This window comes from Eretmochelys imbricata, chromosome 3, assembly GCF_965152235.1.
Source record: "Eretmochelys imbricata isolate rEreImb1 chromosome 3, rEreImb1.hap1, whole genome shotgun sequence".
NCBI classification, from domain to species: domain Eukaryota; kingdom Metazoa; phylum Chordata; order Testudines; family Cheloniidae; genus Eretmochelys; species Eretmochelys imbricata.
The window spans coordinates 64,698,082-64,713,663 of NC_135574.1; the positions used below are offsets into that span (position 1 = coordinate 64,698,082).

The window sequence follows — 15,582 nt, forward strand, 5'->3', positions numbered from 1 at the left end:
TATACCTCAAAACACAGAAGAGAGTAAGACTCATCGTCCTCATTCCACAGATGGGAAGTCTGAGGCAGACAGACAGACAAAATGGCTTGCCTGGTACAGTGCAGAGCCAGGAAAGGAACCCAGATCTCCTAAATTCCAGTCCAGTGCCCTAACTACTGAAATACATTGTCTCCCCTACTCTCTTGTTATTTTCCACTTTGAGTGACATGCCAAAAATAAACAAATAGCACAAATGATGAAAGATTTGTTTCAGATAATTTCACTTCTAACAATCTCTGGTGTACACAAGTAACAGGTGAGGAGGCTTTTAGAAATATGACTTTTAACCTGTCCATCTTAGTGCACAAGCAACATGAAGAGCAACCACTGCTAACAGAATGTTAGGAAACATTAGGAAAGAGATAGATAATAAGACAGAAAATATCATATTGCCTCTATATAAATCCATGATATGCTCACATCTTGTATACAACACAGATGTGGTTGTCTTGTCTCAAAAAAAAAAAAAAAAAAAAGAGAGAGAGAGATTCTGATTGGAAAAGGTACAGAAAAGGTACACCAAATGAAATTAATAGGCAGCAGGTTTAAAAACAAACAAACAGAAGTATTTCTTCACACAGTCAACCTGTGGAATTCCTCGGCAGAGGATGTTGTAAAGGCCAAGACTATAACAGGGTTCAAAAAAGAACTAGATAAATTCGTGGAGACTAGGTCCATCAATGCCTTTTAGCCAGGATGGGCAGGAATGGTATCCCTAGCCTCTGTTTGCCAGAAGCTGGGAATCAGTGACAGGAGATGGATCACTTGATGATTACCTGTTCTGTTCATTCCCTCTGAAGCACATGGCACTGGCCACCGTCAGAAAACAGGATACTGGGCTCGACGAACCTTTGGTTTGACCCAGTATGGCCGTTTTTATGTTCTTACGTTATGCAGCTTTTATTAAGATACAACATATAAAACTGTATTGCTTACCGTTCTTTTATTATGATTTCACCACAAGATTGACAGTAAAAGATGCAACTCTTCTGCGCCTTCAGACTTTCACTCAAAGTTGAAATTAATTCTACAGATATTAAAGAGGACATAATAAACATCAAGTTCCTGTTCAATCTACATAAATTTGCACATAAAAAAACTGGGTATCTACTCATTAGCTCCAGAAAGCTAAGATTCTAACTACTACAAGCAAGAAGAAAAATATTGACATTCCACACACCAAATTCTTTGTACACTTCTGCTTACAAGAAGAGAACAGGCAAGCAGAGCTGAAGGAAGACCCATATTCACAGCATCTAGCATTTACTGTAATGTATACATGCTGTATTTGAATAGTCATTTTTAACAGTTTTGCAAGCTTCATGTTGGAGGGGCTGAAGTTGTGTCAGGATCAAGAGGATCCTTTTAAAGTTACTTTTAGATCAAATTAAGTCTTAACCCTATTAATGTAAGCTCTACTGATCTCTGGCTTTGCTGTATGTGGTACCTGCCTTAATTTACCACACTAGATAGTTGGCAGGAGGCGGGGGAAGGAGGGGGAGGAGGAGGAGCAGCGCAGGAGAGAAAGAGCAATATTCTAAACTGTCAACCAGGTACAGGTATATAATATAGCAACAAAATATGCTCTCTCTCAAAGAAGAAAAATTACAGTTTCCAATACAGCAATACCCTCTGTTGGCCAGCAAAGAGAAAAACACTACAACTAAAGCCAGTTCAGACAGCATATTTTCCCAGTTATAACAGAGAACTAAAAATAATCAATAAATATGACTGAATCAAGACAAAGCTATGTGTATCATTGTGGACAAATGAATTTGAACTTATCTGATGTGACGCAGAAGTAGCCAGCATATGCCACATTTTCAAAACTGGAGCCCTAAGTTGCCATAGTGAAAAATTAGGGCTGTCAATTAATCGCAGTTAACTCACGCGATTAACTCAAAAAAATTAATCGCAATTTAAAAAATTAATTGCGATTAATAGCACTGTTAAATAATAGAATACTAATTGAAATTTATTAAATATTTTTGGATGTTTTCTACATTTTAAAATATATTGATTTCAATTACAACACAGAATATAAAGTATACAGTACTCACTTTACATTTATTACAAATATTTTGCACTGTAAAAGAAGAAATAGTATTTTTCAATTAAATTAATACAAGTACTGTAGTGCAATCTCTTTATCATGAAAGTTGAACTTACAAATGTAGAATTATGTACAAAAAAAATAAGCAAAAAGAAAAGGAGTACTTGTGGCACCTCAGAGACTAACAAATTTATTTGAGCATAAGCTTTCGTGAGCTATGAAGTGAGCTGTAGCTCACAAAAGCTTATGCTCAAATAAATTGGTTAGTCTCTAAGGTGCCACAAGTACTCCCTTTCTTTTCGCGGATACAGACTAACACGGCTGCTACTCTAAAAAAAATAAGTGCATTCAAAAATAAAACAATGTAAAACTTTAGAGCCTACAAGTCCACTCATTCCTACTTCAACCAATCGCTCAGATAGATAAGTTTGGTTACAATTTGCAGGAGATAATGCTGCCCACTTCTTGTTTACGTCACCTGAAAGTGAGAACAGATGTTAGCATGGCACTTTTGTAGCCAGCATTGCAAGGTATTTATGTGTCAGATATGCTAAACGTTCGTATGTCCCCTGATTCTTCGGCCACCATTCCAGAGGCCATGCTTCCATGCTGATGTTCGTTAAAAAAGTAATGCGTTAATTAAATTTGACAGGTTTCAGAGTAACAGCCGTGTTCGTCTGTATTCGCAAAAAGAAAAGGAGTACTTGTGGCACCTTAGAGACTAACCAACTTATTTGAGCATGAGATTTCGTGAGCTACAGCTCACTTCATCGGATGCATACCGTGGAAACTGCAGCAGACTTTATATACACACAGAGATCATAAAACAATACCTCCTCCCACCAGGAGGACAGTGGGGTGGGAGGAGGTATTGTTTTATGATCTCTGTGTGTATATAAAGTCTGCTGCAGTTTCCACGGTATGCATCCGATGAAGTGAGCTATAGCTCACGAAAGCTCATGCTCAAATAAATTGGTTAGTCTCTAAGGTGCCACAAGTACTCCTTTTCTTTTTAATTAAATTTGTGACTGAACTCCCTGGGGGAGAATTTTATGTCCCCTGCTCTGTTTTACCCTCATTCTCCCATATATTAGCAGTCTCGGACGATGACCCAGCCATGTTATTCATTTTAAGAACACTGTCACTTCAGATTTGACAAAACACAAAGAGAGTACCAATGTGAGATTTCTAAAAATAGCTACAGCACTGGACCCAAGGTTTAAGAATCTGAAGTGCCTTCCAAAATCTGAGAGGGATGAGGCGTGGAGCATGATTTCAGAAGTCTTAAAAGAGCAACACTCCAATGCGGAAACTACAGAACCCGAACCACCAAAAAAGAAAATCAACTTCTGCTGGTGACATCTGACTCAGATAATGAAAATGAACATGCATTGGTCCGCTCTGCTTTGATCGTTAACAGCATGGACCCATGTCCTCTGGAATGGTGATTGAAGCATGAAGGAACATATGAATCTTTAGAGCATCTTACACATAAATATCTTGCAGCGCTAGCTACAACAGTGCCATGTGAACACCTGTTCTTGTTTACAATGTCACCTGAAGGAGAGAAGTGGGCAGCATTATCTCCTGAAAATTGTAACCAAACTTGTTTGTCTGTGCGATTGGCTGAAGTAGGACTGAGTGGACTTGCCAGCTGTAAAATTTTACATGGTTTTATTTTTGAAGGCAGTTTTTTGGTACATAATTCTACATTTGTAAGTTCAACTTTCATGATAAAGAGATTGCATTATAGTACTTTTATTAGGTGAATTGAAAAATACTATTACTTTTGTTTTTTACAGTGCAAATACTTGTAATCAAAAATAAATACAAGTGAGCACTGTACACTTTGTATTCTGTGTTGTAATTGAAATCAACATTTTTGAAAGTGTAGAAAACATCCAAAAATATGTAAATATATGGTATTCTATTATTGTTTAATCACTTGACAGCCCTCGTTATTTTCTCACCTTGTTTTTCTCTCATATGTTTGAAATAACTTGTAAAGTCTCAGATTACCTGTAACCAAAAATTATATTTTCTAAACAATGGCCTTGATTTTCTTCTTCTCAAGGAATTTAGTATACGGTGTCTAATCAAAGGAAAACAAAATAATTGGTCACCCTTACTTGTATTTGAATCTGCTTGAACTTGCAGCCTCACATGTAAACCATCTCCAGCTATATACTGTAGTCCTCGACAGGAAGAAGGAACAATCCTGACCTCTGCAGGAAAGTTGATCATCTTGCAGGCTTGACAACTTTTTATCTCTAATGATCCTGGAGCCACTGTAATATCCACTGGCAAATTTCCTGCTTTTGGCTCACTAGAGATTTAAAATACACAAATTTTTATAGCAGTTAAAAAGAAAGCTTTACAATGAGGGTTTAGTAGTCATATATAATGTTGACTTGTTTAAGCAAACAAATTTTCTCAAAGTTGAAATGCTTCTGACTTTTATTTATTTAACTTTTGTGTCTATGGATGATGCAATGTTTTATTGAGTCCAACATTAAGAAATGTATATGGATTAAAACCAAAAATGAATGCATGCTTTTCTACAATCCACAAATATTTGTCTCCAAATTAGTACAAAAAAGATTTATTTATTGGGAAATAAGACAGCAATGTAACTGTTTTTCTTTAACCTAAAATCATGAAACAAACTGTAAAGGAAGACATAGTTTTAACTGTCAAAAATCCCAGTTGCATATCAGAATCAAAATTACACAAAAATGAGAGACTGTAAGATGCTTACATGTTTAAAAGATAATGTGGGAGGGGCCACAATAATTATAAATAAAATGTCCAGTCTTGCTCCCATTTAAATCACCAGCAAAATTCCCATCAAATCGCATGTGGCTAGAACTGGGTCCAAAGTATCTGAATCCCTTGCACTCATAAAATTCCCACTGAACCCTCAGAGTAGATTAAAACTAGAAAAGGAAATGGATCAGTTCCTAATGTTAATAATTACCTGTTCCCAGACAATACTATTAGAAGAAACCAATACATTTAAATGTGGAAACTGTATTTTCCGGAAATCACAGAAGAAAACGTCACTTTTAATACTTTCTGTATAGGTTTGATGAGCCTTTGAAACTCACTGGGCCAACTTTTTCCAAGATTCATAGCAAGCAGTATGATATTCATTCATTTTCATCCACATTTTACACATTTTATTACATATGGAATGCATTTTGCTGATTTCTGCAGTCAAGATATTGAACTTCACAAATCAGGTACAGTACCCACATAGTAGATTTTCAGAGTAACAGCCGTGTTAGTCTGTATTCGCAAAAAGAAAAGGAGTACTTGTGGCACCTCAGAGACTAACAAATTTATTGGAGCATAAGCTTTTGTGAGCTTCAGCTCACTTCATCAGATGCTTATGCTCAAATAAAACTGGTTAGTCTCTAAGGTGCCACAAGTACTCCTTTTCTTTTTGCATAGTAGATTTTGAAGCATTTGCAGATGTTATTGTTGAAAGTTACTTATGTATTTATTGAGGGAGGGGAAGGCGGGCAACAGATTTATTTGCACTATGAAGTTTGGAATTCAAAGAATATATGAAACAGAATCAGATAAATTACCTCAGTAAATACATGAACACCATCTAAATATTTTTCAGTTTACATGTAATGATTTTTAAGATTAGAAATTACATTAAGAGTCAAATTAGAAACTATAAAAAGAAAAGGAGTACTTGTGGCACCTTAGAGACTAACAAATTTATTTGAGCACAAGCTTTCATGAGATACAGCTCACTTCATCGGATGCATTCAGTGGAAAATACAATGGGGAGATTTTATATACACAGAGAACATGAAACAATGGGTGTTCCCATACACACTGTAAGGAGAGTGATCAGGTAAGGTGAGCTTTTGCGGATACAGACTAACAGGGCTGCTACTCTGAAACCCATTCGAAACTATGACTGCTTTGTGAGATTAGGCGGTGCTGGGATAGCAGCTGTGCATGCACAAGGGGAATGGTGAAGGAGTGTGACTAGGTAACCACCAGCCCAGCAACATAAGGAGCGTTGGGTGCATCAAAATGCCAACAGAACAGTAAAAGTTGGGGGGGGGGGAATGCACGTTCTTGTCACCCAAGCGGTTGCACCTGAATCACCCCAGGCTCCCCACCATGCCCCCAAAAGCCCCGTGAGCAGGAGCTACTGAGCAGGCACAGCCAGGCAGCAAGGTAAGGGGCTCGGCCCCGCGCAGAGAGAGGGACGCGGACAGAGCCGCTCCTGTGCAATACCGGATAATCAGCAGCCCGCTCTGCATCCTCCGCCTGATCTCCAGGAAAGCGAACTCCTCCATGTGGGCGCCGCCGGCAGCTCTCTGCCCGGGCCCCTGCTGTTACGGGGCTGCGGGACGCCCCTGGAGCTCGCCCAGGCCACTCCCGGTCAAGCCGGCCGCCGGTGAACCCACGTGCAGAGGGGACGGTCTGAACCCAGCCCAGGAAGCTCTTTCCCCGAGGCAGGCGCAAGAGCAGAGCATGCTTGTGCCGCCCTCCCTGCCGCCCCACACAGCGCCCTCTGGAACTGCAGCGCCCGCCCCGCGCGCCGCACAGAGATAAGAGCCTCCCGCAAAGCGGACTTCGCCTCTGGGAAGTGCCCCGCTATCCCATCCCAGTAACAGAGAGAGCTGTTCTTGCTCCTAGTAGCCAGCTTTGAGTGCCACTAGTTACTCTGTTCTGCCAGTTGAGTTACCCACCTGCTGCAAGGCCAGAACATATTCATTGCTCGGCTAAGAAGTGCTGCTTCCCCGAGTATCCCCAATGACCCTGCTCAGGAAGGAGGGGGTTGCAGGAATTAAACTTGTGTTTATAATGCCCCCATATAAGTTTACAGCGCTAGAGAAATGTTTTATAACAACAATTAAATCCCAATTTGTTTTTAAGGACATTGGAGGGAGAAGGAAGGGAAGTTTCTTCTTTGCCTAAACAGTGTAGCCAACTTTTTTTTTTTTAAATGCAAGTCTTGCATATGTGGTGTTTTTCTTAAAATAGGGGCTCCTATTACTCCAATTTTTTCTCTTTTCTATATCTAGCAGCCTGCCAGTGGGCTAAGTCCTGCTCCCTCTGAAGTCAATGGGCTTAGTATTGGGTCCTATGTTTTAACTTCCTCCGGTTGGTTTGTCTTCTCCCCCACCCCCATAAGCCACTTTTAATTCTTTTTACATGTTTGATTTTTTTTAAAATACTCTTTTTAAAAATCCCCTTTCCTTTTGTGATTTTACTTTCTTCTCCAATATTCATCTTCAATGTTCTTCTCTCATTCTCTCCAGCTCTTAGGCCCCAATCCTGCAAATAAATGAACATGAATATCTTCACATATGCATGTAGTTCCACTGAATTGAATGGGACTACTCACATGTGTAAAGTTATTCACATGCATAAGTACTTGCAGGATCAAAGCAATAGTCCTCTCTCTGCTCCATTTCAATCCCAGCAATAACTTCAATTTATAGAGACTATGACCAAAAGAGACTAATTCTAACCTCCTCTATGTCACAGGCCATTACATTTTGAAGGGCCAAAATCCATTTGCTGTGGATGTAAAATCTTGACTACAGTTTCTGCTAAAAACTTTTCATATAGGTCCAGATGAAGACTAGCTAACAAAGAACAATATATAGCTAAGAGAAAGCTGGAGTAAACAGATAACCTTGTGTATTTCAAGCCAATAAGCGTAGTCAGCATAACTCCAAATGTAATCGGGTGTCCTTATCGCAAGTTATAGACACATGAACCACTGAGAAAGGCCTCCTGGTTACTCCCTAATGCAGGGTGGAGATAGTGATACAATACCCCTCAAATCTCCGACAGAGTTTGGGGAGAGGATTGACATGAGTTATGACACCCACCCCTCACAGATGTATCCCAATCCTAGCCCACAGAAATGAAAAGGTAAACTCAGAGGTGAAAGTAAGTCAGTACACCCTGGTATGGCGTACCGGCAAGAGCTGGTGCACCGTACTGGGGCAGCCCGGCTTCCCCAGGGAGCAATTTAAAGAGCAGTGGCTAGAACCCCAGGCCCTTTAAATTGCCTCCAGAGCCCCGCTGCTGGAGCTCTAGGGTAGTGGCTGCGGGGCTCCGGTGGCTATTTAAAGGGACCGGGGCTCCCCTGCTTCTACCGCCCCAGCCCTTTAAATAACTGCTGGAGCCCCGCCGCTGCTACTCCAGGGCTCCGGGAGCTATTTAAAGGACTGGGGCGGTAGAAGCAGGGGAGCCGCAGGCCATTTAAATAGCCCCCAGAAACCTGGGGTAGTTTCCCCAGGGCTCCAGCGGCTAATTAGAGGACGGGGCAGTAGAAGCAGGGGAGCCCCGGGCCCTTTAAATAGCCCCCAGAGCCCCGGGCTGCTGTTGCTACCCTGGTGGGGGAGGAGGAGGATGAGAAGGAGGGGGGCACTTACCTTACAGGGTGGGCTGGGGCTGGCTCTGACCCCCTCAGCCCCGCCCCTTCCACCCTAGGTCCTGCCCCTTCCAGGAGCCAGAGCTGGTCCCCGCATACCTGTAAGTCACTTGACTTACTTTCACCCCGGGTAAACTTGTAAACAATTGTTATTGTTAAGTACTAATTACTGCTTTTTTGCTTTAAATTTCCAGGAATGTACCTTTGGTCAACCGGGAGAGCGGCTACCTCATTCCCCTGGACCCCAAAATTAGGATTTAACCTATACACTTTAATAGAAATAGTTTGGGGGTAATTACCTGTGTGTTAGCAATATGTTAATTTGAGCCTTGGGCGGAGCCATTATGTAAACTTTTAGACCACTGGCTTATTGTGCTTATCTTGTCTTGCTGCTAGAACCTATCCAGGGGCTTGGGAAATCCATTCCAATCGCTTCTTTCTGCCCAATGAGCACCCCGTATAATCTATTGTAATTAATTGTTCTGCAGTGTCTCTGAGCCTAATAAGCAAAGTGACACTCCACCAGCGCTGTACGAAATAAACTCCTGTGCTTGACTCTGCATGGTGTGGATTACTGTTCCTTCAAATTTCGCCCCAGTATGCCTGTATTGAGCCCAATAACTTGTTAAATAGCTTATGTTTGGCTAAAGCATATCTTCCAGAAATGCATCTAGTCTTGATTTAAATACCTCACGAGATGGAGAATCCACCTTTTCCCATGGTAATTTGTTCCAATTGTTAATCACTCTCACTGATAAAAATGTGTGCCTTCTTTCTAATTTGATTTTTTTCTGGCTTCAGCTTCCCGACATTGGTTCTTGTTAGCCTTTCTCTGCTAAGTTAAGGAGCCCTTCAGTATCTGACATCTGTTTCCTGATGAAGACACTTCTACACTGTAATCGAGTTATGTCTCACTCTTCTTTTTGATAAACTAAACATACTGAGCTCTTTAAGCCTCTCATGGTAAGGCATTTTCTCTAGTCCTCAAATTATCTTTGTGGCTTTCTTCTACACCCTCTTCAATTTTTCAACATCCTATTTAAAATGTAGATGCCAGAAATGGACACAGTATTCCAGTATTTGTTTCAGCCATGCCATATACATATACTCCTAGATCCCTGTGTTGCTCTCCAAAATGGATGAACGATAAAAAGGCTGAGTAGGTCAAAGTGAATTTAACTTCAAATGCAGGTGAGTTGACAGCTAGTAAGAATATAATTTGTAAAACAGAATTTGGGGCTCTGTTTTACTTTCTCGGGGGATAATGGGTAATCCAAAAGAGAAACTCAGAGTCTTCACCACCCTAAGCTCTGTTTTCTTAATGATTTGCCCAGAGCAATGTCTGACAAGTACAAAACCTGATCTATTCATGTCACAAACATCACCTGTGTAAATGTTTTGTATAATACAACATTAGTGCAAAGATTCTTTTCCATCTATGAGTGAATGGAGTACAGTTCACATTTGTCAGTGGTGGTAATTTGTGGAAATGATAGACGAAGAAATATATTTTTTATTTCAGAAATGCCTATATGGTAATTTTATGCGCAGTCCCCAGCCCAGTCACCAGCACTTCCAGAGCCTTTACTCCCTCAGCTTCTTCACTGTTGCACCCGGGGACATGGTGTCCTGAGGCCCTGCCCTGCCCTTCCTCTCCCTTTGCCAGAGCTGCCTGGGTCTCCCAGGCCCTCTCCCATCCTGGGAGAGTGAGGATCAATGAGCGTGCAGCCTCCAGCCCCGCCAGGCTGGGCACTCTGCTCACTGCGAGCTGGGCTCTGCAGAGTCCAGCGGCCTCTAGTGGCAGCCAGAAATTCTGTGGGGGAAACAAGGAATTCTGCAAAACTCTGCATTCTGCAGTGGCGCAGAATTCTCCCAGGAGCAATTTAATTAGACAAAGGTGGGGAGAAATGCATGATACATTGGCTCTTCTGCAATTACTAGTCAAGGACATTTACTTTTTAAGAAATAGTACTTTTTTTAGAGTTCCCTTCTCTTTTAAAAACATGTTATGAAATGAACACACACATTTTATGTTATTAATTTTTTTGTGTACAAGCTAACAAAAGGATTAAAAGTCAAAGAGTTAGGCTGCAAATTTTATTTAAACAGGTACACACATATGTGGCAATACACCTTCCTGCACAAAGACACACAGTCTCTTACACACCCACACACAAATACATACAATGAATGCATGCACACACTTGTCTACACAGAGACATTTTTTCATACACTTTCTTACACACAAGGCATAGACAACAGACCTCCCCTACACGGACACACAAACCGATGCACATTACACAATAGAGCACGGACACACGCTTCCCCTACACGGACACACAGCGTGCATACACACACTTCCCTACAGTCATGCATTCCGGGAATGCCCACATCCCTCCCCCCGCTCCACAGAGACACGCTCTCTCACACATGCACCCACGCTTCCCTCCCCAGGGGGCAGAGCGCTGCGCTGCCTGAGGCCCGGCAGGGGGCGCTGTGGCGCAGGCGACCTGAGGGGAGGAGGGGTGGAAACGGGAAGCCGCGCTGCATGCTGGGAGCTGTCAGCGGCTGCTCCGGTGTTTTCCGCTGTCGGGCTCTTCCGGCTCTTGTCGCCCAGGTAACCAGCCCCCTGTCCCGGTCGCGTTACCGGGCTTGGGAACCGCGCGCTGCTTCCCTTCCCTCTCCCCGGTTTGTGCCGCTCGGCGCGTCCCGGGCCGGGGGCGCGGATCAGCTGGAGGCCGCAGCGGCCCTTTACCCCTCCCGGCCCTGCCTCGGCGAGCGGAGAGGGCGCTGGGGACGTGCGCGGCCCGGCCCGGCCTGGACCGCCAGACGAGGGGGGCTCTCCGGACACCGTCCTGGGGCTGGGGCCTTTGCTATTCCCCCTCGCGCCACAGCCGGCCCCCCTCTCGGCCCCCCCCCCCCGCTTTGGGTGTCCCCCTGTCCCCGCTCCTCATCCCTAATCCTCTCCGCCTGGGTGTTTCACCCTCCCTCTCCGCCCCCTCTGGATGCCCCGTGACCCCCCCCCCCCGCCCTGGGTGCCCTTCTGCCCAGCGCCTCGGTTGTCTCCCTCTTCCCGTACCACATCCTGACCCACCCTGGGTGCCCCACTTGAGTTTCCTCCCCCCGGGTGTCTCCCCCTTTCCCCGTATGCCAGACCCTGAGACCCGCCCCCGTGTGTCCTCTTCCCTGCACACTACTGACTCTCGTGCCAGCCCCCTCCACCTTTCTTCCCCTGTCCTGCGTGTCCCCACTGAGGAGGTCCTCCTGTGCCTCCTCCACTGCCCTGGGTGTCGTCCCCTGGCCTCCCCCCACCCCCACCCCCGTAAAAAGGGGAAGGAAAGTAATCCAAAATAATGCAATAATCTGTGGAAAGGCTCCCTGTTCCCCGGTGGTCTATGATTTGCTTTCAACTCTTTTCTCTTGTTGGTGCAATTCAAGGCAGTGGTTTTAATTTGTAAAGCCCTGTATGTTTTGTGAATTATCTGGTTTTCTCTCTCCCCCCGCCCCCTTGCATGACTGCAATTGCTGAGATCAGCTAAAATGATGCTGTTAGTCCCTGGATTTTCCCCTGCAGAATGTCTTGAGGGTAGGATGCCCAACGGAGGAACACTTGTGCTGCAAGAGCTGGAAGCTATTAACCTTCAGTTCATAGTGCAGAGCACATGTTTTTGGTCAAATACCTGTATGCTTGTGGATATTGGTTGTTACGGTTTTTCCTGTGATGTTTGGAGCAGTACAGGATTTTGTGGCTGGGTGTGCTTTTACTGCAGGCTGTTTAAATTTAAGATTTGCACCTGGATGCTAAAGTGGGAGATGCCTCCAAAAACACCAAATTCATTTATTATAAGCTGAGATCAGGGCTCCTTTTTTCCTAAGCACTGTTACATACAATAAGAGACACTACTGACCCTTAGGAGCTTACCCTCTTAAGGCCTTGTCTACACTATGAAATTAGGTCAAATGTATAGAAGTCAGTTTTGTAGAAAGCGTTTTTATACAGGTGATTGTGTGTGTCCCCACACAAATGCTCTAAGTGCATATAGTCGGCGGAGTGTGTCCACATTACCGAGGCAACCGTCGACTTCCGGAGCGTTGCACTGTGGGTAGCTATCCCACAGTTCCCGCAGTCTCCGCCACCCATTTGAATTCTGGGTAGAAATCCCAGTGCCTGATGGGGCTAAAACATTGTTGCAGGTGGTTCTGGGTACATATTGTCAGGCCCCCGTTCCCTCCCACCTTCCCTCCGTGAAAGCAAGGGCAGACAATCGTTTTGCACCTTTTTTCTTGAGTTACCTGTGCAGACCCCATACCACGGCAAGCATGGAGCCCGCTTAGCTCACTGTCACCATACGTCTCCTGGGTGCTGGCAGACGCGGTACTGCATTGCTACACAGCAACAGTTTATTGCCTTTTGGCAGCAGACAGTGCAGTATGACTGGTAGCCGTCATCGATGTAGTCCTGGGTGCTCTTTTACCGACCTCGATGAGGTCGGGGCGCCTGGGCAAACATGGGAGTGACTCAGCCAGGTCATTTCCCTTTTAAGTTTCGTCTCATGGTGATTCAGTCCTACCAGCAGTGCACTGTCTTTTAATCTGCAGCCAGCAGAAGGCGATGGCCAGCAGTCATACTGCACTGTCTTCTGCTGAGCACCCGGGTGATGATGATGGCTAGCGGTCTTACTGCACAGTCTGCTGTGAGCAAGATATATAAAGATAGATGAAGTGGATCAAAACAAGAAATAGACCAGATTTGTTTTGTATTCATTTTCTCCTCCCTCCCTCCATGAAATCAATGGCCTGCTAAACCCAGTTTTGAGTTCTGTCCTTGAGGGGGCCATTCTGTTTCTCGCAAAGCCACCCCTTTTGTTGATTTTAATTCCCTGTAAGCCAACCCTGTAAGCCATGTTGTCAGTCACTCCTCCCTCCGCCAGAGCAATGGCAAACAATCATTTCGTGCCCTTTTCCCTGGATTGCCCGAGCAGGAGCGGACGCCATAGCACAGCAAGCATGGAGCCCGTTCAGCTCACCCCAGCAGTTATGACCATTGTAAACACCTCGCGCATTATCGTGCAGTATATGCAGAACCAGCACCTGAAAAACCAGGCGGGGAGGCGACGGCAGTGTGAGTGATCAGGACATGGACACAGATTTCTCTGAAAGCATGGGCCCTGGCAATGCATGCATCATGGTGCTAATGGGGCAGGTTCATGCGGTGGAACGCCGATTCTGGGCTCAGGAAACAAGCACAGACTGGTGGGACCGCATAGTGTTACAGGTCTGGGACGATTCCCAGTGGTTGCGAAACTTTTGCATGCGTAAGGGCACTTTCATGGAACTTTGTGACTTGCTTTCCCCTGCCCTGAAGCACAAGAATACCAAGATGAGAGCAGCCCTCACAGTTGAGAAGCGAGTGGCGATAGCCCTGTGGAAGCTTGCAACGCCAGACAGCTACCGGTCAGTCAAGAGTCAATTTGGAGTGGGCAAATCTACTGTGGGGGCTGCTATGATGCAAGTAGCCAATGCAATCAAAGATCTGCTGATATCAAGGGTAGTGACCCTGGGAAATGTGCAGGTCATAGTTGATGGCTTTGCTGCAGTGGGATTCCCTAACTGTGGTGGAGTCATAGACGGAACCCATATCCCTATCTTGATACCGGAGCACCAAGCTGGTGAGTACATAAACTGCAAGGGGTACTTTTCAATGGTGCTGCAAGCACTGGTGGATCACAAGGGACATTTCACCAACATCAACGTGGGATGGCCGGGAAAGGTACATGACGCTCGCATCTTCAGGAACTCTGGTCTGTTTCAAAAGCTGCAGGAAGGGACTTTATTCCCAGACCAGAAAATAACTATTGGGGATGTTGAAATGCCTTGGGGACCCAGCCTACCCCTTAATGCCCTGGCTCATGAAGCCGTACACAGGCACCCTGGACAGTTGTAAGGAGCTGTTCAACTACAGGCTAAGCAAGTGCAGAATGGTGGTAGAGTGTGCATTTGGATACTTAAAGGGTCGCTGGCGCAGTTTACTGACTCGCTCAGACCTCAGCGAAACCAATATTCCCATCGTTATTGCTGCTTGCTGTGTGCTCCACAATCTCTGTGAGAGTAAGGGGGAGACATTTATGGTGAGGTGGGAGGTTGATGCAAATTGCCTGGCCTCTGAATACATGCAGCCAGACACCAGGGCGGTTAGAAGAGCACAGCAGGAAGCGCTGCGCATCAGAGAAGCTTTGAAAACCAGTTTCATGACTGGCCAGGGTACCGTGTGACACTTCTGTTTGTTTCTCCTTGATGAAAACCCACCCCCTTGTTTGACTCTAATTCCCTGTAAGCCACCCGCCCTCCCGCCTTCGATCACAGCTTGCTTGCAAAGGAAATAAAGTCACGATCATTTAAAAAACATGTATTCTTTATTAATTGATTATAAAAATAGGGAGATACCCCACCCGGGCTACCTTGTGAGTTGTGGGAGGAGGGTAGGAGGGAAGGAAAAGGCCACCTTAAAACTTCTTGAATGCCAGCCTTATGTTGCTTAAGCTGTCCACTGGGGTGGAGTGGTTGGGTGCCCGTAGCCTCCCACCCGGCGTTCTTGGGCGTCGGGGGGGGGGGGGGACGCTATGGAACTTGGGGAGGAGAGAGGGCGGTTAAGCAGGGGCTGCAGCGGCAGTCTGTGATCCTGCTGCCATTCATGAACCTCCACTAGACGCCGAAGTATGTCCGTTTGATCCCGCAGTAGCCCCAGCGTTTCATCATGCCTTCTCTGATCTTCCTGCTGCCACCTCTCCTCACGTTTATCGGCCACTGTCCTGTACTCTGCTATTGTGTACCTCCACACAGCTCTGTCAGTGCCGGGCGACTGCATGAGCTCAGAGAACATGTCATCATGCGTGCGTTTTTTTCTCCGCCTTATCTGAGATAGCCTCTGGGAAGGAGGATGGAGGCTTGAAACATTTGCAGCTGCTGGAGGAAAAAAAGGGAGTGAAGTATTTAAAAAGATACATTTTACAGAACAATGGCTACACTCTTTCACAGTGAACAACACTATTCACATTACATAGCACATGAG

At 44.9% G+C, this 15,582-nt stretch overlaps 2 protein-coding genes across 10 annotated transcripts in view; one reads left to right on the top strand and one right to left on the bottom strand.

The window, feature by feature from the left end:
* The window catches only part of UBE3D (ubiquitin protein ligase E3D), a 110,965-nt gene extending 104,453 nt beyond the window's left edge, over positions 1–6,512 (bottom strand). For all 6 annotated transcript variants that reach the window (XR_013345586.1, XM_077812756.1, XM_077812755.1 and 3 more), the window contains exons 1-3: positions 6,356–6,512; positions 4,222–4,418; positions 976–1,066 (exon numbers count right to left, since the gene is read on the bottom strand). Coding sequence is in view for 5 of the 6 variants with exons in the window: in XM_077812756.1 (XP_077668882.1) it covers positions 976–1,066; positions 4,222–4,418; positions 6,356–6,417 (350 nt within the window). In the remaining variant the exon portion in view is untranslated. The remainder of the gene's footprint in view (positions 1–975; positions 1,067–4,221; positions 4,419–6,355) is intronic.
* DOP1A (DOP1 leucine zipper like protein A) overlaps positions 1–15,582 on the top strand; it is a 123,104-nt gene that overhangs the window by 20,390 nt on the left and 87,132 nt on the right. For 3 of the 4 annotated variants that reach the window (XM_077812748.1, XM_077812751.1, XM_077812750.1), the window contains exon 1: positions 11,060–11,130. The exons of the other annotated variant lie outside the window; for it this stretch is intronic. The gene's annotated coding sequence lies outside the window, so the exon portion shown is untranslated. Of the gene's footprint in view, positions 1–11,059; positions 11,131–15,582 lie in introns of those variants that run through there. 4 annotated transcript variants of the gene reach the window in all.